Genomic DNA, 27,836 nt, shown 5'->3' on the forward strand with positions numbered 1-27,836 from the left:
TGTCCCTCTGTAAGTACATTTCATCATTTTTATAGTTTGACCAGAATGATATTAAAAAACCTTGACTTGGTAGCAGAAGATATGGATTCTAGTTCTACCTCTGCCACTAAATTGCTATGTGATTTTGATAGTCATATGCCTTCTCTAGAACTTAAATGCCTTTTCGTTTTCTTTTCTTTTTTTGTTTAAACCCTTATTTTCTGCCTTATGGATTCTAAGGCAAAAGAATGGTGAATGTTAGGCAACTGAGGTTAAGTGACTTCTGTATGGTCACACTGATAGAAATATCTGTAAATTTGAACCTTGTTCCCCTAAGCCTGGCAATCAATCCACCACACTTCCTAGCTGCCCCCTCTCAAATTCTTTTCTGTGAATTGAGGATAACTTTTGAACCATTTTCTTCATGGGATTTTCAAGAGGGAAGAAAAGTTATCAATATTTGAATCATAAGGATACTAAACTACATAATCTCTACGGTGCTTTCCAATCAGTTACAATTCTATAACTACCTGATAATGTTCTTAGTATTTTTTCCTTCAGCATTGCCACTCACTGAGCTACCATTTTATTTAGAATAGCCTAAGTTGTAAATATAACAAAGAAAGCTTAGGAAAGATCAGTTAGCTAAAATACTATTGGTAGAACTATGAACTGGTCCAACCACTCTGGAAAGTAATGTTGAATTGTACTTAAAAATAAAAAGACTAAAACATCCATACTCTTTATCTGAAACATCTCACTGTTAGCAAGTAGGTCAAAGACAAAAAGGTCCTAGACACAACAATATATGTATACTACTATTCTAGCGGAGATTTAAATACAAAGTAGCTAATCATAAATTGGAGAATGCCTATACAGATTACATTGATAAAATGAAATATTACTAAGCTGTAAGAAATGATAACTGTAAAGAATTCAGAGAAGCACAAGAACATTATATGTACTGATGCACAGTGGATTAAAGCAGAACCAGGAAAAATATAAATAACTGCAACAATGTAAAAATGAAGAAAACAATAAAAGAACCTGAATGCTGTGTAATTATAAGTGAGTTTATTTTTGTTGAAGAAATAACTTCCCTCCCTTTACTGTAGATGCAGGATTTGGGGTATGCAAAATTGTAAATATTGTCAGACTCAGGTAATGAAATGGTTAGTTTTATGGAACTGCTTTTAACTTTATATATACATATAGGTATACACACACACACACACACACTCATACATACATATACACATACACTCTTACAAGAAATGGCTCAGGGAGTAGGTGATGGAAGAGAGATATATTTGGAAATGAAGATGATGTAATAATAAACCATTTCAATGAGAAACTTTTTTAAAATTAAAGAAAGCTGGATGTTGAAAGAATTAGGATAAGATCAAGGTTCTCCATTTTGAGGTTCTCATGAAAAGTCTTTTAAAATTCCTGATGATTAAATTTCCATATTGGCACTACTAATTTTAAAAAGGAAAAAGAAAAGAAAATGATAATTGGTCAAGTACTAACTACAATTCAAATATGAGCTTAATAAAAGCTTCATTTATTTCCAAAAGGAAAATAAAACAAAAATGGAAATATTTTGTAAAAATCAATCATGAAAAATAAAGGTATTTAAGATACTAATCCCTTTTGGGTCCACAGACTTACCAGACCTTAAGAAAACACAGCCAGAAGTGGTTGTTGCAGCGTCTGAAGCGTCCATTTCAAATCGTTCCCTCTAATCATTTATGTCGCAGGCTAAACTACAGCAATGTTCAAATTGGTTTAGTAAAGGTTAGATGCAATTAGTATTAAATTATGTAAAAGCAATATTAGTAGTTATTAATATGCAGTATACAAAAAGAATAATTTAGGGTTACATTTTTTCTCTCAAATTTACTATTTCCTTATTATATGTTTTAATAAAAATTATTCTTAATTATACAAATGAATTTAGAATAGGAGTTCTTAACCTTAGGTTTGTGACTTCATTTTTTAAAGATATTTTTATAACTATATTTCAATATAATTGGTTGTCTTTGTAATCCTAAACATTTTATTTTCTGCATTGAAAACATTATTCTGAAAAGGGGTCCACAGGTTTTATCAGACTAACAAAGGGCTCCATGACACACACAAAAAAGTTACCTCTAGTTCTCTATTTATTATCTCATATATACAGTGGAGTTTTTGTTACGCTATTATGTAACAATGTTTATTTTTACTATAGTACATTTTATGTAAGAGAAAGTTTAGGCCAGATTTTAAGTCAAATCCTTTGTATAGTATTTTATTTTAAACCCTTACCTTCTTTCTTAGTATCAATTCTATGACAGAAGAATGGCAAGGACTAACCAAAGGTTAAGGGACTTGCCCAGGTTACCAGAGCTAGGAAGTATTTGAAGCCAGATATTAACCCAGATCCTTCTGATTCCAGGCCTAGCGCTCTATTCACTGTGCTACCTAGCTGCCCCTAAGGTATTAAAAAAAAAGTAACAAAAATTAATTTGCGTTAAAGTGAAATAAAAAAGAAGCTTTCCCAGAGTACCTTTATTCTAAAAGTAGCAGCTAGGCCTAAGAAAGGAATTTGACCACTTAAAATAATTAGTGCTCTGGATGACAATGTAAAGTTGAGTGCTTTTTCTGATTTTTATTTTTATTTTCAAAACAAGTATTAATACTAACATACTGGACATTAAGTTGTCTGGATGTAACAACTACTGTCCATATCAGTTTAATATCTGAAAAGAGAGGTTCTGAATTCAAGAAGTATATCCTTAATATATTTTTATGAAACAATTGGAATTTTCAGTTTACTCTTATGACATGCATTTCAGAAGAAATAGTGAAAAGAATGGAGAAAGGGGAAATACTATGGTTAGAGAAAAGAGGAACTGTTGCAAAAATATAAGTTTAGGTAGTATTCATCCTCCTGTAAGAAAGCTCCGGTTACTTTCTTTGACCAGTTACAAATCAAATGATACTTATTATACTCTAGATAACCACAGTGTAATTCTTCAGTTCTCCTGTTTCATATTACAGGGTACTAAGTACAAAAAGTGCAAATAAAAACTCTATCATGTACATCTTTCAAAGTGATAGTTTCTGAAAAGTACTAGCTTGAAAATTTTCTCCCTAAATCACACTTTTAAAGACTTCATAAAAAAACATTCTTTTGCAATGTAACTCTCTTCAAAGAAAGTCAGCAAAATTCTTTTTTTTGTCAGAAAAAGAGGGCTGAATTTCTCCTGCTGTAATATACGAAAATAGGTTCTTTTCGCCATACTATGCCACAGGTACCCAGGGTACAGGTAACAACTTTTAAAGATAAAGCCCAGAGTGTAATAGTGGTAAGATCAAGAGATAACTAAACCATCTCTCAGAATCAGTATAAATAAAGAGGTTCCAGCAAAACTATAGGGGATTTTTTTTTATTATGTGTCATGGACATTATACTAGCATTTTATATCATAATTGTAATTATCATGATTATAAACTTATTTTAGTCAGAAAATAGAAAGAAGTTTCAAGGTAAATCAGTTAGCCTATCACCTTTCATTTTATAGTTTTTGCCTGCAATTAAACCATATTAATATGGTTAAGAAATTATAAAAACTGTAATTCTAGCTCTAAGAGTTTCCATAACAGTGCTTTTCACAAATGTTAACTTTAATATAGTGACTTTAAAATTTGAGTAAATCATCTCAGGACATTTTGAAAATTATAACTGCCTGAATGATGATTTAAATGAACTTCAGATTTGGAAGCAATAATTAGGAAAGAAATCACTAAAAACTACACATTTTTCTTGACTTTAGTGAAAGTATACAAATGCCAGGCTCAAGAACTGTTTGAATGTGAAATTTCTAGGAAAAACAGATATTATTAGCAACAGACCCAGGTCAAGGTAGAGAGATTAAATACTTAAGGAACCTTGCAACCTCAATGGTCTCATTCTCCAACCTAGAAGTAAAATAATCTGAAGAACAGAAAGCTAGAGGATGATTTCACTCCCTCAAGATGACCTGACAAATGATGTAGGGAAATGGATCCTAAACTAGTCCAACTCTGAGCTCCCTAGAAATAACATTGGTCATGATTTAATACCCCTTTACTTTGGGTCACACAGCTCCTAGGAAAGGAAGATGAAGTAAGGCTAAAAAGTTTCTTTTTTTATTTCCAGGAATAATGGCAGCAGCCTGGTTTCTAGAGAAATGTGGACCAGAAAAGAAGAAACATTATTTCTTATTGTCTTCCCCCATTAGATGGTGAGTTTCTTGAAGGTAGAAGTGCCTTTTTTTTTTTAATTCCTTTGTATCCCCAGCGTTTAGCATAGCACTTGGCACATAGTAGACTCCTAATAAATGCTAGTTTACTTTAAAAGATAAAGGACAGCTCATAACTAAGAACTAGAGTGGTGTCCTTACTTGTCCGGAGTGGATCAGGATAGTAAGCAACTTTATTTCTAACTTCAAAGTAACAGCCTCAAAGCTGTAGGTGCTCAGGGGCAGAAAGGCCAGGGGCAACTTTATTTAGGGTAGTGCAGTATACAATTTCCAAGGGACTTCAACTACTCTTATATGGACCAGATGTAAAGAGGACAATCTTTTTTGGTAAAAAGTGGGGAGTCACTTCTCAATTTCAGGGAAGGAGAAGGGAAAGAAAACAAAAGTTTGTTTGGGGTGGGGGGGCATATAAGAAGTAAACATATTTTTAAAATTGGAGCTATAGCTTGATTTTAGGTCAGTAAAGAGAAACACAGGGGACAAACATTTCTAAAAGTAGTCATCAGCAGATTTGAAACAAGAAACTTGTTCCTTAAGAAAGCGACCATTGCTTGATTTCGAAGAGATGGGTAAGCCATGGAGTGGGAGGGGGAGAGTTTATCTCAAAAAATGGGACTATCAGCTGATTTAGGAGGGAGGTGGGGAGAGAAATCAGGGCAAACTTATTTCTTAAGGCTGGAACTGTCATCTGATTTCAAGAAGCTTAAAAGACATAAGGAACAAACTTATTTCTAAAAATGGGGCCATCTGAGGGGGAGGCGAGGGGAGGTAGAGATAGACAAGGGGCAAACGTTTCTAAACAATGCTGCTTTCACCTGATTTTGGAGTGCTGGAAAGAGACAGGGGGCAAACATTTCTAGCAGTGGGACCATCAGATGATTTGGAGAGAGTTGGAGAGAGTGACACAGGAGGTAAACTTATTTCTAAAAATGAGGCCATTGCCTGATTTCGGAGGGAGCAGAACGAACTTATTTCTAAAAATAGGGCTGCCGCCTGATGGGTATCCGAGGGCTCTGGAGGCACCCAAGCAGCTGCTGCGCGCTGCTCTCTGGGGCACAGAGGCCAAAATTATTTCCAAGAACAGGGCTGCCCGCGTGCCAAACCTGAACGCTTAGAGCGGGCCCTCCGCTCCAGGACCTTCCAGCTGACGTCAGCCATGAGCCCCTTCGCCCCAGTCATTGCCACCGCGGCCGCCGCTACCGCTGCTGCTGGCTACTGCTGCTGCCGCTACCACCTTCACGGCCACCCGGGTCAGGGAGTCCCCGTTTGCCCCCGCCCAGTGACCTGGGAGCACTCCCCAAGGTAGCCCCTCCGCGCATGCCCCACCTCCGGCACCCGCCCCCGGCTCCCGCCAGCCCCGCCCCCGTACGACACTGTCGCAAAGGGGGCCCCTCCCGGAAGTGCTTTGGACCGGCTTCTCCTACCCCGGGAATCCGTCTTGGAGTGACCTGGGTAGTACCGATCTCTCCTGACTGGGGACCGCGGAGACGGGGGCGCCGCGTTGTGACGCTGCTTCCGGTGGATCTGGAGTTAGGCGCTTGGCGGCTGCCTGGAGAACCTCCCAGGCCTGGGCCGGCACTGGGGCCGGACTCGGGATCTGGGATTGGGCAGGAAGTGCTGACTGGTTGGGGAGTGCCAGCCGCCAGCACGGCTGAGCGATGGCCACGGCGGCCGCGGGCCGGCTTCTGGGCACCTGGGCGCTGCTGGCCCAGCTGCTGGGACTGGGACTTCTGGGCCCCGACCCAGCCAAGGCACTGCACAACGTCACGGCCGAGCTGTTTGGCTCTGAGGCCTGGGGAACTGTTGCCGCCTTCGGGGACTTCAACTCGGACAAGCAGACGGACCTTTTCGTGCTGCGGGAAAGTCAGTGTCGCCTCCTGACAGCTTCCCCCGCTCCCCACCCTGTCCCACCGTCCCTGTGCTATGCCCCTGACCCTCCCCTTCCATCACCATCCCATTCCCTAATCTCTGACACTCACACCCACCCCCCTCTCCATCTTCAGGCCCTAACAGCCTCCTTTGCTGCTCCCACCCATCTCCAGAGCCCTGGCACTCACCACTATCTCCATTCTCAGGCCCCAATAGCACCACTTCCCTCTTCCCTGTTTCCACCCATCCATAGGACCTGACAGCCCTCCATCTTTAACCTCTGATCCTAACATCTCCCCTTCCTAACCTGATCATTCATAGCGCTTCCTCCTGATAGTTTCATTTCTTGCCTCAACTATCTCCATCCTCTTGACATCCTGCCAATGTCCCTACCTTTTTCCAGATCTCTGACAATCCCCATCTCCATCCTCAGGCCCCTCTCTCCCCTCCTCTACCATTCATGTTTTATTTTACTGACAGTACTAATTCCTGCCTCCTTCTTCATCCTCCTGAGAGGCCCTCTCCCTGCCTCTACCCCTCTTCTGAACCCTGACAACCTTCCCCACTCATTTCCATACTCAGGCTCTTACAGTCTTCTTTCCTGCCTTCACCATCCTTATTCCCATTCTCCAGACAGCACCCTACCATCTCCCAAACACAGATAGCCTTCCCAGGTGTGTTCTCAGACCCTGACTTGCCCCACAATCTCCTTTTGATTGAAGCCTTAACAGCCGCCCCTTTCTTAGCCACCCTCAGGCCCTCTCTTTGTCCTCTTGTACCTCCGTTTCTAATTCTCAGCTTTAGCTCTCACAGCTTTCTAAGAATTCTTAATAGCTTCATCTTTCCATCCATAGGTCTCAATGATTTAGAGCCTAAGATACTGCCACCTTTGTCTCCCTCCCCACCCCTTCTCATAACGCTTTTCTCTGAAGTCTTAAAAGTCTACCTTTCCTTATGACTCCCTCACCTCCAATCTTATGTGTCCCCCTACAGTTTATTGTTCTTCCCCATTGCCCAAAACCTGTGAAGCTCTGGCATCTCTTTACAGTGTCCACTTCTGTTCAATATATGTACTTTTAAAGGCTATTATAGTTCCTACTTCCTTTCTTCCTTGTTCTGCCAAACTCTAATAGTTTCCTTTTCTTCCATTCTCCCCTTAAAGACCTCTTTAACATATACTTCAATGAGAATACACATATATGTTCAAGGATGCTAACAGCTCCCTTTTTCCAATCAAAATTCCTGTCTTCAGGAATATAATAGCTCTTTTTCCTGGCCTTCATCCCTAGGGCATTCCTAAAATCTTCTACCCTTTCTCTAAGTTCTATGAGATAAAGCAACTTGTTCTGGTGAAGAAGTGCTGTCATAAGGCTTCTTATGTTCTACTTCTGGAACTATTATTGGTCCTAGTTATGTTCTTTTCAAATCCTAGTTCTGTTATGAACTTGCTATGCTACCTTGGGCAAGTCATTTCTGGAGGCCACAGTTTGCTCCCCTGTAAAGTGAGGATATTGGACTATACTCCAAGTTTCCTTTTAGGTTCTTATTCTAAGATTCTAATAACTTATTCCCAAATTCATGTTCAAGATCCCTTGCTCCCATTCCAGCAGTCTTAAGAATACAAAATAACTTCATTCCTATGGGACACTGATAACTTTCTACTTTTTTCCTTTTGCTGTCACATCAATTACCATTTCTTCCTTGAAATTAACCACCACCAATTGTTTCTTTGACCACAAACACCCACAACTTGATGCCATGTATTTTCTTCATACTCTAATCCCCTCATATGTGCCTGGCTCTCACTTTTCCCTCTGCCCTGATTTTATTTACTCTTAAACTCATGTCAAATTTGTGGATCCTAAGAAATGTAGATCTTCAACTGTCTAATCATAATCTTTCTAAATCTTAAAAGACAGATGATTTATCTGCTGAAGGGTATTTTGATTCAAGATTAGAGAGAGAAGAACTTGGTTTTATCTGGGAATAGCAAGCAGAATAAGGTTTTTGATGACCTTCAGTGGGACTACAAGCTTTCTCAGACTCCAGGCACTTTTCTTTTCACTCTATTTTTTGTAGTATTGATAGAAAAATTGTTAACCATAATCCATATTTTTTAAAGTTTTGCTTTGTAAGCTATAGTCAGTTAACAAACTTAAGAATGTATAGTAATTAAAGTTTTAAAAAGTCACTCTGTCAACTATTACTCCTTGAGTGTCTTTTTTTTGTGCCCTTCACCATAGTTCCAGATGTGATTTTATTACTCTGAGGTAATTCCAATGCAAAAACTGCCCACTAATGCATATGACAACTTGTACATTAGATATTCTGAAAAATTATATCTCATACTGAGAGAGACTATGAATTGCCCATGACCACATAGCTAGTACATATCAGAAATAAGATGTGAGTTCAGGCCTTCCTGACCTGACATCAGACTACATTTCACTACTATAAGGGGAAAAAAAGTACTTGAAAGTATAGTAGCTATCTTCAAGTAGTTTAGATGTCTTATTATTTGCAAGTTTTAATAGTTACCTTACATTTAATAATCAAATATACTAGAACCTCCTAATGACCCTTGCTTAGAAAACAGGATTAACACATGATTTTTAATGTTTTATCTGCCTACTTTTATTGCTGTGTTTTAAGAGAAAGATTTGACCCCATAATACAGCAGCACAATAATGAGTTGTAATGAATGTCTACTATTTTGATGAGCTATTCTGGCTCCTGATAGAAACTATCATATATTAATATTGTGTTTTTATCTTATTTGATAAGTCTTCCCATTTTTCTCTTGCTTTGAAAACTGAACAAGAAATGGGATATTCTATAAGAATCCCTATCCCATTAGAGGGCATGGTTGTTTTAAATGTCCTTACATAAGATGGAATATATCAGAAAAGAAAAGGGAATTCAGAAGTTCAGTTTTTAGAAAATAGTGCCTGAAAAGTTTTTTGTAAAACTGCCAGTCAAGCATTACTATGATTTATTACCCAAATGCAATTGTTCAAGGCTTCTCTAACACAGTTTTCACTTCTTTTAGGAAATGATTTAATCATCTTTCTGGCAGACCAGAAGGAACCCTATTTTAAACCCAAAGTAACACTATCCATGAAGTAAGTATGTATTTTTTTCTTCCTGTAAAATATTCTTTATTGATAAACTGATGACTATAAAGTAATTGGTTAAACTCTATTCTATATGTTATATGTTTTTTTCTAACTTCAATTATGAATTTTAAAATTGATGTTGAAAAAAATTCAAATTGAACTTTCAATATCATACTATTTTGAGGATTCATTCCATTTTTAAACCACTATCATGGGCAAGACACTGGCAACATAAAGACAATGAAAAACAGCAGAGCTTACATCCTGTTGGGAAGATAAACATTTACACAAGAAAATAAATGCAAGGTAATTTGAGGAGAGAACAAGCACTAATAATAACTAGGGGGATTAGAAAGGGCTTCCTGCATAAATTGGCAGATCATGTGATCAACGAAACAGAGAGAATAGACATTTTCTCTAGTACCTATAAACTCTCAAAAACAAACAAATCCAAAAGAAGAATATGAGCCAGAAGTCGAATAATTACAACTATCTTCCTAAGATGAGAAAACAAAAATTCCCCAACAAATGACCCTACTAGCCTCCAAATTCCAATAGGGTACATTGACTGACCAACCTGCTTTGCTCTGGACCCACTCAAGAATTTACTTCCTCATGAAATCTTTGTCAGCATACCTTTCCCTCCTTTACCCTAGTATTTTGCCTCAACAATCTCTAACAGACCATTTACACAGAAGTGAGAAATGTAGGAGCTGGGACTGCACTACATTGGACACTCTTTAGGTTTAGGTATGTAAGAGGGGAAAAGTTTACTAAATAAGGGAGAAATTAAAACTATCAATAAGCGCATGAAAAAGTGTTCTAAATCTCTTATAATTAGAGAAATGTAAATCAAAACAACACTGAGATACCACCTCACACCTAGCAAATTGGCCAATATGACATTAAAGGAAAATAATAAATGTTGGAGGAATCGGGGCAAAATTGGGACACTAATGCATTGCTGGTGGAGTTGTGACTTAATCCAGCCATTCTGGAAGGCAATAAGGAGTTATGCACAAAGGGCTTTAAAAGAATGCATACACTTTTTCCAGCAATACCACTACTTGGTTTGTACCCCAAAAAGATCATGAGGAAAGATACTTGAACAAAAATATTCATAGTCACACTCTTCATGGTGGCAAAAAACTGGAAAATGAAGAGTCATTCCTTGATTGGGGAATGGCTGAACAAATTGTGGTATATGGCGGTGATGGAATATTATTGTGCTATAAGGGTTGTAGATCTGGAAGATTTCTTTATGAACTGAGAGAACCTCAATGAACTGATGCAGAGTGAAATGAGCAGAACCATGAGAACACTGTATACAGAAAGTAAAACATTGTGGAACAATCCAATGTAATGGACTTTGCTACTAGTAGTAATCCAACAAGCCAGGACACTCCTGAAGGACTTATATGAAAGAATGCTATCCATATTGAGAGAACTATGGGAGTAGAAATGCAAAAGCAAAACATATGACCTCACTGATCACATGTATATATGGGTATGTGATTTGGGGTTTAGGCTTTTAAAAATCATTCTATAACAAAAATAAATAATATGGAAATACGTATCAAGTGATCACATTTGTACAAGTCAGTAGAATTGCTTGTCGACTGTGGGAGGGGGAGGGAAAGAAAATGAATCTTGTAAACGTGGAAAAAAATTTTATTTTATTTTTTTTTAAACCCTTGTACTTCGGTGTATTGTCTCATAGCTGGAAGATTGGTAAGGGTGGGCAATGGGGGTCAAGTGACTTGCCCAGGGTCACACAGCTGGAAAGTGGCTGAGGCCGAGTTTGAACCTAGGACCTCCTGTCTCTAGGCCTGACTCTCACTCCACTGAGCTACCCAGCTGCCCCCTATTTTAATTTTTAAAAAAAGAAAGATCTCTCTCATCCTCCCTGAGCATCTGTTTCTCTACTGCAAAATGCAGGGAATATATATTTATATTTAAAACACACATGATATATATCTTGTGAGATCTCATTGTATAAATATTTGGAGTTTCTCCTTAGGAAAATAAAACTGTTTTGTTGCCATTAAAAAAACAAATAAAGTTAATAGGATGAACTTATATTTGAGTCTAGAAACCAAAGAAGAAGCATTGGAGTTTAAGTAGAAGTGACATGTTGGTAAGATGAGTTGGAGAGAGGAAAAACTTGAAGCATGAAAACTAGTTAAGAAGCAGTTTCAATAATTCAACCAAGAAGTGATAGAGATATGATCTAGGGTGGTAATTATGTGTGTAGAGAGCTGAATATGAATGCAAGATATGTGTAGAAGTTGGAAATGACATTTGACAACTGATTAGATATGTGGGATGTAGAAGAGAGGGAAGTCAAGGTCAATGGCAAGGTTACCAACCTGGATGATTAGAAGGATATTGATTCCATTAAACCTTAGGAAAGTTCAGAGGATAGGAAGACCTAAGAATAAATATGCCGAGTTCTGTTTTAGATACGTTGTTTAAAGTGCCTAATAGACATACAGTTTGAAATGTCTAGTAGGCAAGTAGAGTTGTATAAAAAGTGCTCAGGAGAAAAACTAGGACTGGATATGTAGATCTGGAAGTTAGCTGCATAAATATATAGGACTTAATGAGCTCACCAAGAGAAAGATTAAAGAACTCAGGACAAGAAACTTAGATTATATTTATAGTTGGGGAGCAGAAGATGAAAGACGAACTAGTGATTAATACTGAAGAGTTCTTATACAGAAGTATCAAAGAGAACAAATATAAAAACAAACCAAAAAAAGGAAAATTCCCCAACAAATCAGAGAGCAACCCTGAAGATAGTCTTTGACAGCATTGAATTCTATAGAGAGATGAGGGAAAAAATGAGAAAAATCTTATCAGGTTTGACAATAAGTCATTGGTGGGTCAGCTGGGTAGCTCAGTGGATTGAGGGCCAGGCCTAGAAACAGGAGGTCCTAGGTTCAAACCTGGCCTCAGACACTTCCCAGCTGTGTGACCCTGGGCAAGTCACTTGACCCCCATTGCCTACCCTTACCACTCTTCTGCCTTGGAACCAATACACAGTATTCACACCAAGATGGAAGGTAAGGGTTTTAAAACAAAACAAAACAAAAAAAGAAGTCATTGGTAACTTTTGAGAGAAAAATTTTCAGTTAAATGATGATGTAGGTAATCAGATTGCAAAGGTTTGAAATGTGAGTGAGATGAGAAAGTGGAGGCAAAGGAAATAACTTTTTTTAGGAGTTTGGCTCTGAAAGGAAAGGAAAGAGAAAGTCTTTAAAAGTTAATTAGAGAAATTTATATTTGATCCTAGAGACTAAGGGGAGCAATTGGAGTTTATTGAGTAGAAATGACCAGCACTAGGGGGCAGCTGGGTAGCTCAGTGGAGTGAGAGTCAGGCCTAGAGACAGGAGGTCCTAGGTTCAAACCCGGCCTCAGCCACTTCCCAGCTGTGTGACCCTGGGCAAGTCACTTGACCCCCATTGCCCACCTTTACCACTCTTCCACCTATGAGACAATACACCAAGGTACAAGGGTTTAAAAAAAAAAAAAGAAAAGAAAAAAGAAATGACCAGCACTTAAGGAAAATTATGTTAGTAAGATGAATTGGAGAGGGGAAAAGCATGATGCAGGAAAACTAGTTAAGAAAATTTCAATAATCCAAGTAAGGGGTGATGATCTATAATGATCTATAATGGTAACCATTTGAATAGGGAGGACTGCAGCTTGGAAGGATGTTAGGGTATAGTGAGGGTTTATGTTGTTCCTGGATATAAGGAGAGTTTAAAAATTAGAGAGAAGGGATGATCATAGGAGAAATCTCTTGTAGAAGATAGAAGGGAGTCAAGTATAGTATGTACATAGATAGAGAAGTTGACCTTGGAAAGGAGAAAGATGAAGTTTTCACCAGAGACTGGAGTCAGGGAGGAGAGAAGAAGGTATGATGTCAAGAGATTTTGAGAGTAGAGGAATGAGTACAGAGCTCACACTGAAAATCAGTGTCACCGTCATCCTGTTTGTGGGGTATGTGTAATGAAAGTGTAGGTCATTGGAACTGAAGAAGTTAATGACTTGGGAGGTCAGAGTATTTCAGGGGATGGGCAGGTATGGATTGAAGGATTGAAGGAGAAGGGACTGCTGCATCCTTTCTTTTTTATGTAGCAGACCTTACTGTGACTAATAGTGGTGATTTTGGGACTAACTAGTAGGTTTAAAAACATTTTTTTTAAGGTAGTAGGTTCTTAAATGTTTGTTCAATAGAGCTGAATCAGAAAGCATTTGGGGGGGGGATTCCCTCCACCTCAATTTTTATTTTATTGACCAGTTGAAACTGGGGAAGTTGAATGAGAAGCTGGTTAACTTCATATGTTGATAATTCAAATAAGTTAGTTATTGATTTAAAGGAAGTATTCTGTTCTGAGTAAGAAAGGAAAAGGGGTAGTAATGAGGGAAATGATGGGTGGGTGAAGTTAGAAAGAGAAAATAGGCATTTGAATAATGTTTGCTGATTGATCTAAAACTTTTTTTTTAAGTTGTCTTGGTTTGGTGGGGATGGGGGTGGGAAATGAAGCCACATAGGCCCTGCCTGCCTAACTGAAGCAGGAAAGCATCCCAAGGGAGAGGCAAGAATTATTATGTGCCAGGCCAGTTGAACCACCACCACCATGACCACCATCTTCCCTCAGCACCTAAAGGAGACACCTTACCACAAGAACCTTGAGAATAGTTGTGTCCTCCAGACCACTAGACTTTCTTCCAGACCAGTCCCCATAGCCATCATTGAGGGTAGAAGTCATTGTGAAGGAGACTACCTTCTTTATCAACACCTACATCAACTACTACAAACAAATGGACACAAGAACCCTAGGACTGAAATAATTTCTCAAAATCACAAGTTCTTCTTCTAACCCAACTCTCTCAGCCATCTTGTGGGGAGATGGCTCCTTGAAGAAGGAGCTTGCCATCCCCATCATTTGCCAGACATCCAGTTACCACTCACAGGACAGGCAAGCCAGCCTATCTGAAATAGCAGGGGATTGAGGGGAGAGATAGTAAAGAACATGCATCAGACAGGTCAAACTACCACCACCACTACCTTGACCACCATCTCCCCACACTTTAAGTTTATTATTATTATTAATTATATGCATTATTAACTTTTTCTACATCACTTTTTTTTTTTAAACCGTTACCTTCCATCTTGGAGTGAATACTTTGTATTGGCTCCAAGGCAGAAGAGTGGTAAGGGCTAGGCAATGGGGGTTAAGTGACTTGCCCAGGGACACACAGCTAGGAAGTGTCTGCAGCCAGATTTGAACCTAGGACCTCCTGTTTCTAGGCCTGGCTCTCAATCCACTGATCAACCCAGCTTCCCCCTCCATCACTTTCTTAAGTCTAGACCAGTGACAGGCAAACTAAAAGGCGGGTCCCCTGAAATGTTCTATCCAGCCAGGTTATATTATTCCTAATCTGACGAATACAATGAGCAGGATACAATACAATGAAAGTTCAAAAGAGTTGCCTTAGAAACAGACTGACAGATGAGCATTTCTTTATCTTTGGCCCCCTCTTTAAAAAGTTTGCCCATCACTGGTCTAGACAATCAACAAAACAATGAATCCAGCCCTCATTTGCAATAATGCCAGTTTCTGATATGTAAATGCTCATGATGAAAACTTAATAACTGGCAATTTTATTCTAGTCCATCATAGTAAAAAGTAGATGTTATAAGGGAAAATTCAAGGAGTGGATTGCTAAAATTCTTACAGAAACCCAAATACTTAAATACAGACTTTAAAATGAAGAAGAAATATTAAATCCTTTCCTCTTTTGTGTGTGTGGGAAATATCCCTAAGCCTCTACAAGAATAACTTATCTATTTTTACCTCTAGTCTTATCCTCTCATCTTTAATCTCTTCTTTATAATAGTTCCTTCACTTTCACTGACAGGTCTATCCCAAGGGAATGACTTCTCCATCCCCTAAAAACCATTCCTTTGATCTTGCTTCCCCATCCAGTTGTCAAACCATTTCTTCCCCCCTTTTGTAACCCTTACCTTCTGTCTTAGAATCAATACTTTGTATTGGTTCCAAGGCAGAAGAACAGTAAGGGGTAGGCAATAATAGTTTAAGTTGGCTGAACAGCAAGGAAGTGTCTGAGGCCTGATTTGAACTTAGGACCTCTCGTTTCTAGACCTAGCTCTCAATCCACTGAGCCATCCAGCTGTCCCCACAAACTATTTCTTCCCTTAAGCATTGTATACTAGAGCCAGCTCATAGCAATTCCCATAAACCAATTATGAAATTTTCAACATGAGCATTTATACCTCAGAATTGCCAAAAATCAACACTTGTTGATTATGTAGATTTAAAAAACTGATGGAGGAACGCAAATTATTTAATAATGCAAATTAAATTTGGAAATGTATTATGCATGCATTTTTTTTTGAAAATTGGTTAAGAATTAACATTTATCAGCATACCACTCAGCATAGTACAATGGAAGGAGCACTGAACTTAAGAGTTGGAGGACCTTTTCTATTTAACTGGTTGTGTATCTGGACAAATCATGTAACCTCCGTGTGTTCATTTCCTTTTCTATTAAAAAAGAAATATTAAAGTGCTTACAATCTCTGAGAGGGAGGAGGGGAGGTAGGAAGGGAGACAATTTGGATCTTATAATTTTGGAAATCATACGTTGAAAATTGTTATTACATGTAAAAAAAGAAATATTAAAATACTACCTGATTCAATTTACAGGGTTGTTGGGAGGAAAATACTTTATAAATCTTAAATTACTACAATTAAATATGGTATTATGATCATAATTTTTAAAAGTGTGGTCTATATTCACTGCCTCTGCATTCTTCTTGTACTCATTCCCTCAATCCCATGCTATTTGGCTTTTTAACTACACTTTAGTGAAAGGTTATCAGTGATCTCCTAATTGTCCAGTTTCATTGCCTTTATCCTAATACTTTTTCTCAATAAATTTCATTCACCTTTTTACTACAGTCATCACACCATGAAATACTCAGCTTCTAAAATGTTTACTGTATGCTTCTGTTTGTTTTCCTACTCTTCCATCTTTCTGGCAGCAACTTCTCTATATTCTTTGCTATATCTCTGTTTGTCACCTAGTTACTAAATTTGACTGTTTTCAAAGATTTTGTCCTTAACTTTATTATCTCTCTTTACTCAAAATTTCCATTGGCATCTTCATGTCCTATCATGGACTCAAAAAGATGACTGGAAAACTCTTTGGTCTGTATCTTTATGGCCAACTTTGCTCCTTTTTGGTACTTATTCTTCCACACATGACTTCTTCACTATTGTTTGCATCTCATCTCAATCCCTTCATTTCCATTTCCCCTTTTACATTCCTAGTTTTGGTTCTCATTTCCTTTATCTGGACTATTGTTACAACCTCTTACTATGCATAGTTTTCCTATTTCTAGTTAATTGCCCTTGTAGTCTACTACTAAGCTAATTTTCATTTTAATATTTTTAATGTTTATATTGATGCTTTTTGTTTTTACATTGTAATCATACCCCAAACTATCCCCCTTCAAACAATGAATCCTTTGGTGTAATAAATTTTAAAAAACATGTATTAAAACTGAGCAATCAAATGAATGCTTCAGTTATATATACAATATTGTACCCCTGTAGTGTCTTCCTGGATCTTTTTACTAAGAGAAGGGACTATTTTATTATCTTTCTTCCTCTTTAATTTTCCAAAAGTACAGCTGTGATCACATCACTCCCATACTTCAGTGTCCTTATTATCTTATTAAATGAATCTTCATGGCTCTTTACTTGTAGAATAAAATTCATTTTTATATATTTACATATTTTTTAAAATATAATGTTCAAAGTGATTCAAGAGGTGGTCCCAATCAATCTTTCTAGCTTTATATCACTCAATTCTTAAATTATGCATTCTAGTCAACCTGAACCATTCATTTTTCTTTCATCTGACCTGCATACTCTTACATCCAGACATTTGATGTCTCACTTAAGCTGTTCCTTCTGGTAAGAATACTTTTCATTCTGTCTTCTCCTATCAAAATTCTATCATTCCCCCCTGGGCCTGATGCCACCTTAGTAAATTCTTGATTTCTTCCTGCCTCTCCCTTTCCTATTCTCTTCCTCACTACTCTACAAGAAAAAAAAATGTTCTTCAAAGGCAGAGACCATTACCCATTTTTTTATGTTACTCATTTCATTAAGGATAGTATTTTGCCATAGCAGAAACTTAGTTTTATTTTAACCTTATAGAATCAAATTTAATCAAATTAGACGAAACCCATTTATCTTCTTATATCTTTGAATAAGGCATCATATAAATGTTTTAAGTTTAATAACTGATGCTTAAACATAAAATTGAACTTAGGATCCAGGTTTAATTTTTATTTTTTTTAAATTTTGAATATTTTCCCATAGTTTCATGTTCTTTCCCTCCCACCCAAACCCTCCCATCCCCCTGCAGCCCAGGTTTGTTTTAATTCTTATAACTGTTGTTTAATTTTATAAGCCTATTTTCTTAGAACTATATAATTATTCTTTGGAGCATATATAACAAAGAAATTTATATTTTGCATGAATGATATTTCAAAATACAGGAAATATGGATGCTTTATTCCATAATATGCTTTGACCAAAAAATTTAAACTCTTTTGTAGGAATCAAAGTTCATTGATAACAAGTGTAGTTCCTGGGGATTATGATGGAGATTCACAAATGGATGTCCTCTTAACATATCTTCCCATAAATCATGTCAACAATGAGTTATTAGTTGTTATCTTCTGGGGACAAAATCAAACATTAAGTAAGTATATTTATATCACATATTAATGCCTTAATTTGTCAGTGGATATTGCAGGAAATAGTGTACTTAAATATAATAGAAATATGATTTTAACCTCAATTCATAAATGTGTATTTCTATAGTTGTAGTTAATTGTGTGTGTAAGAGTTAAATAGCAGTTACTACTTTTTTCCTCATTTAGTGCTCATTCTATTTTTCTGGACAAAGTGATAAGTGATTGCACTTTTTAAAAAATAATATCAGGTTCTAAGAGGAAAAAGGAAATTGGTGACTATGGGGATAGAGTACAGTTGGATGGAAAAATTGTATTAAAATATTTTGAATTATATGTAATTTTCTTGCTTAAATTAGTTTAATCTGATTCAAGATGCATTTATCAAATTATTGTAGATAAAACACTAAGCTGGATCCTAGGACTATGCAGGCAAATGAGAAACAATAAGTAAAAAGCTTATATTCTCCTGTGAGATTAAAAATCTAAACAGATAAATACAAAACAGTTTGAAAAAAGAAAGATTACTAACTAGAGGATCAAGTGGGTCAGAAAAGTTTACTAAATAAGGTGATATATAAACTAGGTATTTTTTGTTTTCAACCTGAAAAATATCTTTTGCAAAAGCACAGAAAATAGGACATAAAGAGCTGAGTTTGTGCAGCAGTGGTTGCAACATAAAGTATAAGAAGAGCAATATAAGCCTAGGAAAACCAAAAGCTAGCATATGAAAGTTCTTAAAATGCCAAGTGCAAGAATTATTTGTATTTTATGCTTAAAGCAGCGAGTGGTTAATGAAGATGTTGAGTAGAGAAGTATGGTCATACCTGTCCATTAAGAATATTATTTTTGGCAGATACATGGAAGATGGAATGGGGAAAGAAGAGACTAAAAGAAGGGAAACCTCTTAAGAGTTGTAATAGTCTAAACAAGAGGTAATGGAGCCCTGAGATTAAGGTTAGCCAAATTTGGGAGATGCAGTGATATAACTTACAAAACTTGGTAAATGATTGGAAACCAAAAATAAGAGAATTAAAAAGTCAGGGATGACTGAGGTTGTGAACTTTGTTTGCTAAAGGAATGGTGTCATCTGCAGTAGAAAAAAGCCCAAAAATTAAAAAGCAAAATTAAATCACTCAAAATGGAAGAAAATCAAGAAAGAGGAAATATCAGAAAAGTTGAGGGGGGAGAGAGTGTCCCAGGAAGAAGGGATGGTCACCTATATCAAAAGCTTCAAAGAAAAGATCACTACTTATAAATTAATTGATGGTTCATAATGTTGGAGAGAGCAATATTGGGCAAATAGAAACAGAAGTCAAGATCACAGGGGCTGCAAATGGAAGTGGAGAAAATCAAAGCAGCGAGGACAGTAATTGCTTTTACTTAAATGTTAGTAGGAAAGAAAGATTAATAGGATAAATTCATGAGGCAGTAGAAGTGTCAGCTAAAAGACTTTAAACCATTGGGAGCACTTGGGTTTTTTTGTAGGCAACAACGAAAAAGCCAGCAAATAAAGGAAAATGGAAAAATAGAAAAATTATCAAATGGACCAGTTCAATTTAAAGAGGATGGAATTAATGATAGAATTATAAGGGCTGGCTTTGGCAAGGAAAAATGTCACGTTATACTTAGAAATTGGAGCTAACGTACTGTTATACCAAAGAACTGGAAACTGAGAAGGTACCCATCAATTGGGAAACAAGCTGAGCAAATTATGGCTTATAAATATAATGGAATATTATTATGTTGTCAGAAAACATGAAAAAGATGGTTTCAAACAAACCTGGGAAGACAAGAATTGATAGAGAATAAAGTGAGCAGAATCAAGAGAACAGTATATAGTAGTATTAACATTGTAAAAGAAATTTTTTTAAAGACTTAAGAACTTTGATCAAGAGTATAACTAAGCATGACCACAACCTCCGGGATTTTGCATATAATGATGTAGTACAGAAAGTATCCTTTTAGATAATGGTCACTTCATTGCTACACTAGATTCCCCCAAAGCAGTCTTATATGCACAGGAATTTATTGCTAGGCACTTACAGTGCTGAAGTTAAAGGTACAAAGATTTAAATAGTCCCTACTCTCAAGGAGCTTATTTTCTATTGGGTAAGGGAGTAAGTACATATATTAGTATACATGATAAATATAAAGAAAATAAATACAAGACAGCTAGGGAGGAAGAACACTAGTAATTTGATGAAATTCGGAAAGTCTTCATGTTGTGAGAGGCAAATGAAATATCCTGGAGAGAAAGTCAATTTGACTGGAACTCTTTAAAAAGCTAACAGTTGAGCTGGGGAGACAACATATCAGACAATTATGTATAAACAAAGTATATAACAGAATAAATTGGAGATAAACAGAAGGAAGGCACTAGTATTAAGGAATATTAGGAAAGTCTTCTTGCAAAAGGTGGGATTTTAGCTAGGATTTGAAGAAAGCAAGGGAGATCAGAAGGTAGAGGGAGAAAATTCAGGCATGGGGGATAGGCAGTGAAGGTGGAGTCAGGAAATGGAATGTTCTATGTGAGAAACAACAAGGGGACCAGTGCCACTTGATTGCAGAATATATGGCAGGGCAATAACATGTAAGAGACTTGAAAGATAAAAGGGAGGTTATCAAAGACTTTGAATGACAAACAGAGCATTTTTTATTTGATCTTGGAAAGGGTGATTAATAGTGTCAGAAGCTATAGAGAGGGCAAGAAGTATGAGAACTGAGAAAGAGCCACTAGATTTGATTGAAAGTAGCAATGTGGAACAAGGATTATTCCAGCTTCCCCACCTTGGGGAGCAAGATTTTGGTGAGTTCAAAAGGATAGAAGGATGAGGAAAAAGATTTAAGATCAAAGCAAATTCGTTTCTTTTGGAGCAGGCTCCCAAAGAACACATTGAAAGAGGTTAGGAACTTAGAAATTTGGTGGAGGGTGCACAGAGAGGATAGAGTTTAGGTTGATGGGAATGAGAATATGGGAACAGGCAGCACAGCAATTAGAATGATAGCCACAGGGGCTCAGAGTCATTGAGAGGACAGAGTATGATGGTGTGGGAGTTTATTAATCTTTGAAAAATGAGTTCAATCAGGTACTGGCTAAGAGATAGAAGGGTGAATCAATGGAATAGACTAGGGGTAAATAACCTCAGCAATCCTGTGTTCGATAAATCCCAAGATCCTCGCTGTTGAAATAAGAACCCACTATTTGACAAAAACTGCTGAGAAAATTGAAAATAGTATGGCAAAAAAAGGGTTTAGAGCAGTGATTCCTAAAGTGGGGAGCTACCGCCCCCTGGTGGGTGCTGCAGCGATATAGGGAAGCAGTGATGGCCACAGGTGCATTTATCTTTCCTATTAATTGCTATTAAATTTAAAAAAATTTAATTTCCAGGGGGCTAAGTAATATTTTTTCTGAAAAGGGGGCAGTAGGCCAAAAAAGTTTGGGAACCACTGGTTTAGAGCAATATCTCACACCTTATACCAAGATAAATTCAAAATGGGTATATGATTTAAACATAACGGGTGTTATTATAATTTAAACATAAAGGGTGTTATTATAAGTAAATTGGGTGAACATGGAATGGTATACCTGTCAGATCTATGGGAAAGAAAAGAATTTAAGACTAATCAAGAAATGTAGAACATTACAAGATGTAAAATGAATAATTTTGATTATATTAAATTAAAAAGGGTTTGTACAAACAAAGCCAATGCAACCAAAATTAGAAGGAAAGCAACAAATTGGGGGGAGGAATTTTTATTACAAAATTCTCTGACAAAGGTCTAATTTCTCAAATATACAAAGAACTAAGTAAAATTTATAAGAAATCAAGTCATTCCCCAATTGACAAATGGTCAAGGGATATGAATAGGTAGTTTTCAGATGAAGAAATCAAAACTATCAAAAATCATATGAAAAAATGTTCTAAATCTCTCTTGATTAGAGAAATGCAAATCAAAACATTTCTGAGGTACCACCTTACACCTAACAGAGTGGCCAATATGACAGTAAAGGAAAATAATAAATGTTGGAGGGGATGTGGAAAAATTAGGACACTAATGCATTGCTAGTGGAGTTGTGAATTGATCTGGAAGGCAATTTGGAATTGTGTTCAAAGAGATTTAAAAGAATGCATGTCTTTTGGTCCAGCAATAGCACTACTGGGGTTGTATCCCAAAGAGATAAAAAAAAAAAAATGGGAAAGGTAGTGGCAAAAAGTTGGAAAATGGGAGGGGAGGGGCATCCCTCAATTGGAGAATGGCTGGACAAATTGTGGTTTATGATGGTGATGGAATACAATTGTGCTATAAGGAATGGTGAACTGCTTGATTTCTATAAGAACTGGAAAGATCTACATAAACTGATGTGGAATGAAATAAGCAGAAACAGGAGACCGTTATACACAGTAACTGAAACATTGTGGAATGATCAAATGTGATTGACTCTTCTACTAAAAGCAATGCAGTGATCCAGGACAATGCTGAGGAACTTATGAGAAAGAATATTATCCACATCTGGAGAAAGAACTGTGGGAGTAGAAATCCAGAAGAAAACATGATTTATCATTTGTTTTTATGGGTAGATGATTTGGGGTTTTGGTTTTAAAACATTGTTACAAAAATTAATTATGTGGAATTGAGTGATAATATGTGTATAACCCAGTGAAATTGCTTGTCATCTGTGAGAGAGGGGAGAAAAAGGGGAGGGAGACAACAAGAATCATGCAACCATGGGAAAAAAATTAAAAATAAATAAATTAAGTGGGGGGGGTAAAGAAAACTTAGTTCAGACAAGTTAATGATTAGTGGAGGAAATGGTATGTTCCTTCTTGATCAGATTCTAATGAGTGGAAGGGATGGTATGGCAGGCTTAAGTAGGGAAGTAGAACAGAATAGTTTCCTTCCTTCTCAGTAGGCCTAATAAGCCACATTGACAGCTGTGTGGAAGCTAAACTATTGTGGAAAGAGACATTAGGGAAGGAAACTAATTTGAAGGCTATTTTGAAAACTTGGGCAAGAAATGATACAGACCTAACCTAAAGGTCAATTGTGAGAGATGTTTTAGAGCTAGAAACAGTAAAATCTGGCAACTAAGTGCCCAGTGAGAAAGTTACAAATCTGAGAAGAACAGAATCTCTGATAGAGATAGGAAAGGTTAAAAAAAGAATATGATCTGGAAGGGAGATCTATTTTGGGCATAATGAATTTGAGATGTCAGTGGGACATCTAGTTAGAAATGCCTATTGGACAGTTGGTGACATATGGCTAAAGCTTAGGGGAATTTTGAAAAACCTAAAGAATAGTATTTCCTTTTAGAATCATGTCAAAGTATATCAAAATAACTGATCCCATGAATTTACTTGTTTCCCTCTAGATCCTCGCAATAAGACTGTTTTCAATAGGACATTTTATGATGAACCACTAATTATGGAGTAAGTATCTATTATGGCTTCTCAATAGTAACTTAAAACTTATACAAATAAAACTAATTTTTATCAGGTATGAAATTAGGCTGTCAGATATAAAAACTAAGTTTACAATATTTAAACTTGATTATGCTCTTGATTGCAAGCTATGTTGCTGTCATAGTTTCAATCTATAATCCTGTCACCAAAAGAGAAAATGAAAAACAAACACTAAGGAAAAGACAAGAGTAATGTTTACATAATTAATTCTTCAGACCCTTTGATTAAATTGCTTATGGAACAATTCTGAGCTTGGCAATATTACTATTCAAAAGGGGAACTAATTCAGGATTTTTTTTCCTAAAAGAAATACTTGGGTTTATTTCAAGTGGGACTTAGAGGGCAGGTGCACAGTCTTCTTGAATGATGCAGAAAGACCTTGATACTAAAATTTAGAAGTACATTTGTACTCCAGAACTTTTAAGACATAATATACAAAGCAGATTTTACCAAAACTCTCGGGGAAGAGAGAAATAGATCAATGGGATACATTAAGAATACCATTCACTAACCAACTATATTAAAAATATTACTATTTAATAAACCTATAAAAAATGAAAACTCAAAAGCACATCATTTAACAAATTCCCTTAGGAAAACTGATTTAGCAGTAAGATAAGAAATGAACTTGGTCCCACATGTATTGTGCCATATAAATCAATGTATTCTAATTGGATCAAAGACTTAAGCATAAAAAATTCCATAAAATGACAGTAAAATGAGATGTATATTCATCCCAGTTCTGTAAAAGTAGAACGATATCATAGGGAGCCAGCCAGCCTAGAAATCAGGAAGATAACAGTTCAAATCCTGCTTCTGACACATATTAACCATGTGACCTGGGGCAAGTCAGTTAACCCTTCTATGGTCTAGTTAGCTCTGTGAAACTATTAAGTTTTAGAAAAGGAGCCACCCTGTATTGGCAGAGGAATTATCTCAATGTGGAGATTACTACACCATGGAAATCTCAGATGTGATCCATGTCCCTGTCTCTATAGAGAAGAAATTACTGTCTCTTAAATAAAAGGAGGTTTGCAGATCACTTTACAAGTATTACCTTATTTTATTTTCACAACAGCACTGAGAGTAGATGAAGAAGAAACTAAGACTGATAGAGTTTTAAGTGACTTGCCCAAGGATCCCGAATTTTCAAGGATCTGAGGTCAGTTTTAAAATTAGATCTTCCTAATTCTACTTCCAGAGTGTTATCTGTGGCAAATTCAAAAGAAAAATAGCTTAGGAACAATAATGTCAAATATCTATAGCAAATGTGAGAGAAAAAAAATGCCATCTAAAACATAAGACACTGTTAGTTCCTAATTGATAAATTTAAAAGGACAAGGATAGATTTTATAAAAGAGGAAACAAATTGTCTATTATCAGTTGAAAAAATAAGCAAATTCACTAATAATCAATCAGATGAATATTAAAAACTCAGCAGAACCACCTTATACCTACCAAATTGGTAAAAAATTTAAAATAATGAACCTTTGTTTGGGCAAAGTTGCAGAGAGAGACACATATTTGTTGTTTGTTGAGTCTAATTTGTTTGCAATCTAATAGGATAATTTTAGATTAGAATTTGGAAGTACATAATAAAAGGTACAAAAATTTCCATATCCTTTGACTCTCTAATACCACAGTTGACAATATACTCTGGAAATGTTAACAAAATGTAAGAAATAGAAAATTTTAAAACATCTTTATTTATCATTTTCAATAGTTGGAAGCAAATTCAACATTCAACAGTACTTCAATTCAGCATGCATTTATTTTTGGTTGTTGTTAAGTTGTGTCCTCTCAATGGCCTTTCACAGTGTCCAACTCTTCCTGACCCCATTTGGGGTTTTTTTGGCAAAGATACTGAAGTGGTTTGCCATTTCTTTCTCCAGATCATTTTACAGATGAGGAAACTGAGGCAGACAAAGTCACACCACTAATAGATGTCTGAAGCTGTATTTAAATTCAGGAAGATGAGTCTTCCTAACTCTAGGACTGGCACTCTATCCACTGTACCACTTAGCCACCCCTATTTATTTGTTAAACTTTTGTTATGTGATATGCTCTGTATTAAGAACTGAGAACATAAAAACAAAAATACAACAGTACCTGGACAACAGATACATAGTAAACAATATAAAGTATATACAAACTAGTTTCCAAGAGTTTATATAATACTTCATATAATGGGTAATTTGTTAACAGTAGCACCGGGTTCCAAAGACCCAATAGGAAAGGGTAGAGTGGGATGGGATTGAGGCTGGCATAGATGGGTACAAGGGAGTCAGGAGGAATGGTAGACAAGGAAAGGAGACAAAGAAGTTGAAGTGAACCATAGTAGTGGATTGTCATTCTGTTTAGGTAAACAATAGTGATGTTAACTTGGTTATTGATTCCCTGAGCAAGAGTGAAAAGTGGTGAGACTAGGAGGTGGAAATAGTGTTCAAGGACAGGACAGATGATGGATCCCTTACTCTTAGTGACCAAGGGCGAAAGATTTGACCTATTCCACATTAATCAGCCAGGCTAACTTGACTGCTTCCCTGACTTTATGCTTATTCCAGCATCCCACAGCTGGTTTATGTAATAAACAGAGCTTAAACCTAGATCTTCCCAATTCAGAATACCTTTTCTCCATCCACTATACCAGGTAGCATCTCACAGTACATTAAGATGATGGAGATATAGGCAGAGGGTATTCATGCTAAGGTCAGATGAGGTAGAAAGAATGGTACCAAATCAAAAGGAAAAAAAAAAAGAGTCATTGGAGGATTTTTTTTTTTTTAATGCACAGAAGAGAACAGAAGTTCAATGGAAAACAAGCAAATTGGGCAGCTTTGAAAGTTATATTTCTCACATTTTATTTTTTAAAAGCAGGTTACATAATAGAAGTAATGAAAAGAAAGAAACAAGTATTTATTAAGGGCCAAGTATGTACCAGACAATGCACTTTGTATAATAATGATGATGATGATGATGATTATAAGAAGAAGAAGTAACATTTATATTGTACTTGCCATGTGCCAGGCACTGTTCAAAGCATTTTTAAATTATCTCATTTAATATTCTCAACAACTCTGGGAGGTAGGTTCTATTACTCCATTTTATACTTGAGGAAACAGAGGTAGGTAGAGGCTAAATGACTTGTCCAGGTTAATGTATTTAATATGTCTTTGGCTGGATTTGAACTCATCTTCCTGATTCTAGGCCCAGCACTCTATCTCTATCTAGATTCATGGTTTCACATATAATTATCTTTTCTTTTCTATTTTTACAAATAGACATGTTCTTTTTTTGTTTCTCAAATTCAGAATTCAAGCAGCATCAGGAAAAAATGAAATCTGGAAGGATTTATAGGAACTAATGCAGAAGAAAAATAATTTCTCAACAAATAGTATATAGTATATACTATGACTATATTATTGGAAAAGTAAATACAGTCAAACAAACCTTATGAGAACTTTTCAGTGAATGAAAAATTAAATAATTTTGTATATTGAAATTAATGTATTTAAATATAAATAGCTGAAAAGCCAGGAGGGAGGGAGGGAGAGAAAGAAAAAAGGAAGAGACCATAGAAACATTGGTCTAGGGCATCATTGGTGAAGTATTGGCAAGGGTGCCAAGCAGGCACTGGGGGAGCTGCTTTGATCCCCCTCTTCCCAACACTAAGGACATTTTTTGCATGCTCAGCTCCTCTTTCCAGCTGCCCAAAATGAGCACTTCCTCCCTCCACTCTCTGGGGTAATGTAGGGGGCTTGTAGGTACCTTGAAGTTGCATTTGGGCATGCAAATGTTGGTCTAGAGCAGTGATTCCCAAACTTTTTTGGCCTACCACCCCCTTTCCAGAAAAAATTTTACTTAGCCCCCTGGAAATTAATTTTTTTTTTAATTTAATAGCAATTAATAGGAAAGATAAATGCACCTGTGGCCATCACCATTCCCTGGATCACTGCAGCACCCACTGGAGGCGGTAGCTCCCACTTTGGGAATCACTGGTCTAGAGGAATGAATGCATACCTGGGATTTTATTTTTGAAGTTGCCTTTTTCTGTGCTTTATCAAAGTCGTAGTCATACATCAAGTGAGTGGAGACTATTAATGATTTGAAAGATTATCCTGATTCAACATTTTTATTTATGATTTGCTTGAAGATTTAAACATAATATGTTCATTACATTTGCAAATGGCATGGAGCTGACAAGGATAACTAATTCACTAAATGACAAGATTCAAAATGATACAAACAAACTGGAATGATGGGCCAGATCTAAAGGATGAAATTTCATAAGAATAACTGTAACTTTGAACTTTAA

At 36.5% G+C, this 27,836-nt stretch overlaps 2 protein-coding genes across 3 annotated transcripts in view; one reads left to right on the top strand and one right to left on the bottom strand.

The window, feature by feature from the left end:
• Positions 1 to 5,471, bottom strand: part of PHKB (phosphorylase kinase regulatory subunit beta) — a 231,915-nt gene extending 226,444 nt beyond the window's left edge. For both annotated transcript variants that reach the window (XM_044664172.1, XM_044664174.1), the window contains exon 1: positions 5,372 to 5,471. In XM_044664172.1, coding sequence (XP_044520107.1) covers positions 5,372 to 5,447 — 76 coding nt within the window. In that variant the 5' untranslated portion in view covers positions 5,448 to 5,471. The remainder of the gene's footprint in view (positions 1 to 5,371) is intronic.
• A 394-nt stretch (positions 5,472 to 5,865) lies between these two features.
• ITFG1 (integrin alpha FG-GAP repeat containing 1) overlaps positions 5,866 to 27,836 on the top strand; it is a 262,800-nt gene continuing 240,829 nt past the window's right edge. Inside the window, exons 1-4 of the mRNA XM_044659729.1 lie at positions 5,866 to 6,131; positions 9,187 to 9,259; positions 17,919 to 18,064; positions 23,431 to 23,488. Of these exons, the coding sequence (XP_044515664.1) occupies positions 5,927 to 6,131; positions 9,187 to 9,259; positions 17,919 to 18,064; positions 23,431 to 23,488 (482 nt within the window). The 5' untranslated portion in view covers positions 5,866 to 5,926. The remainder of the gene's footprint in view (positions 6,132 to 9,186; positions 9,260 to 17,918; positions 18,065 to 23,430; positions 23,489 to 27,836) is intronic.

This window comes from Gracilinanus agilis, chromosome 2, assembly GCF_016433145.1.
Source record: "Gracilinanus agilis isolate LMUSP501 chromosome 2, AgileGrace, whole genome shotgun sequence".
In the NCBI taxonomy this organism is placed as follows: domain Eukaryota; kingdom Metazoa; phylum Chordata; class Mammalia; order Didelphimorphia; family Didelphidae; genus Gracilinanus; species Gracilinanus agilis.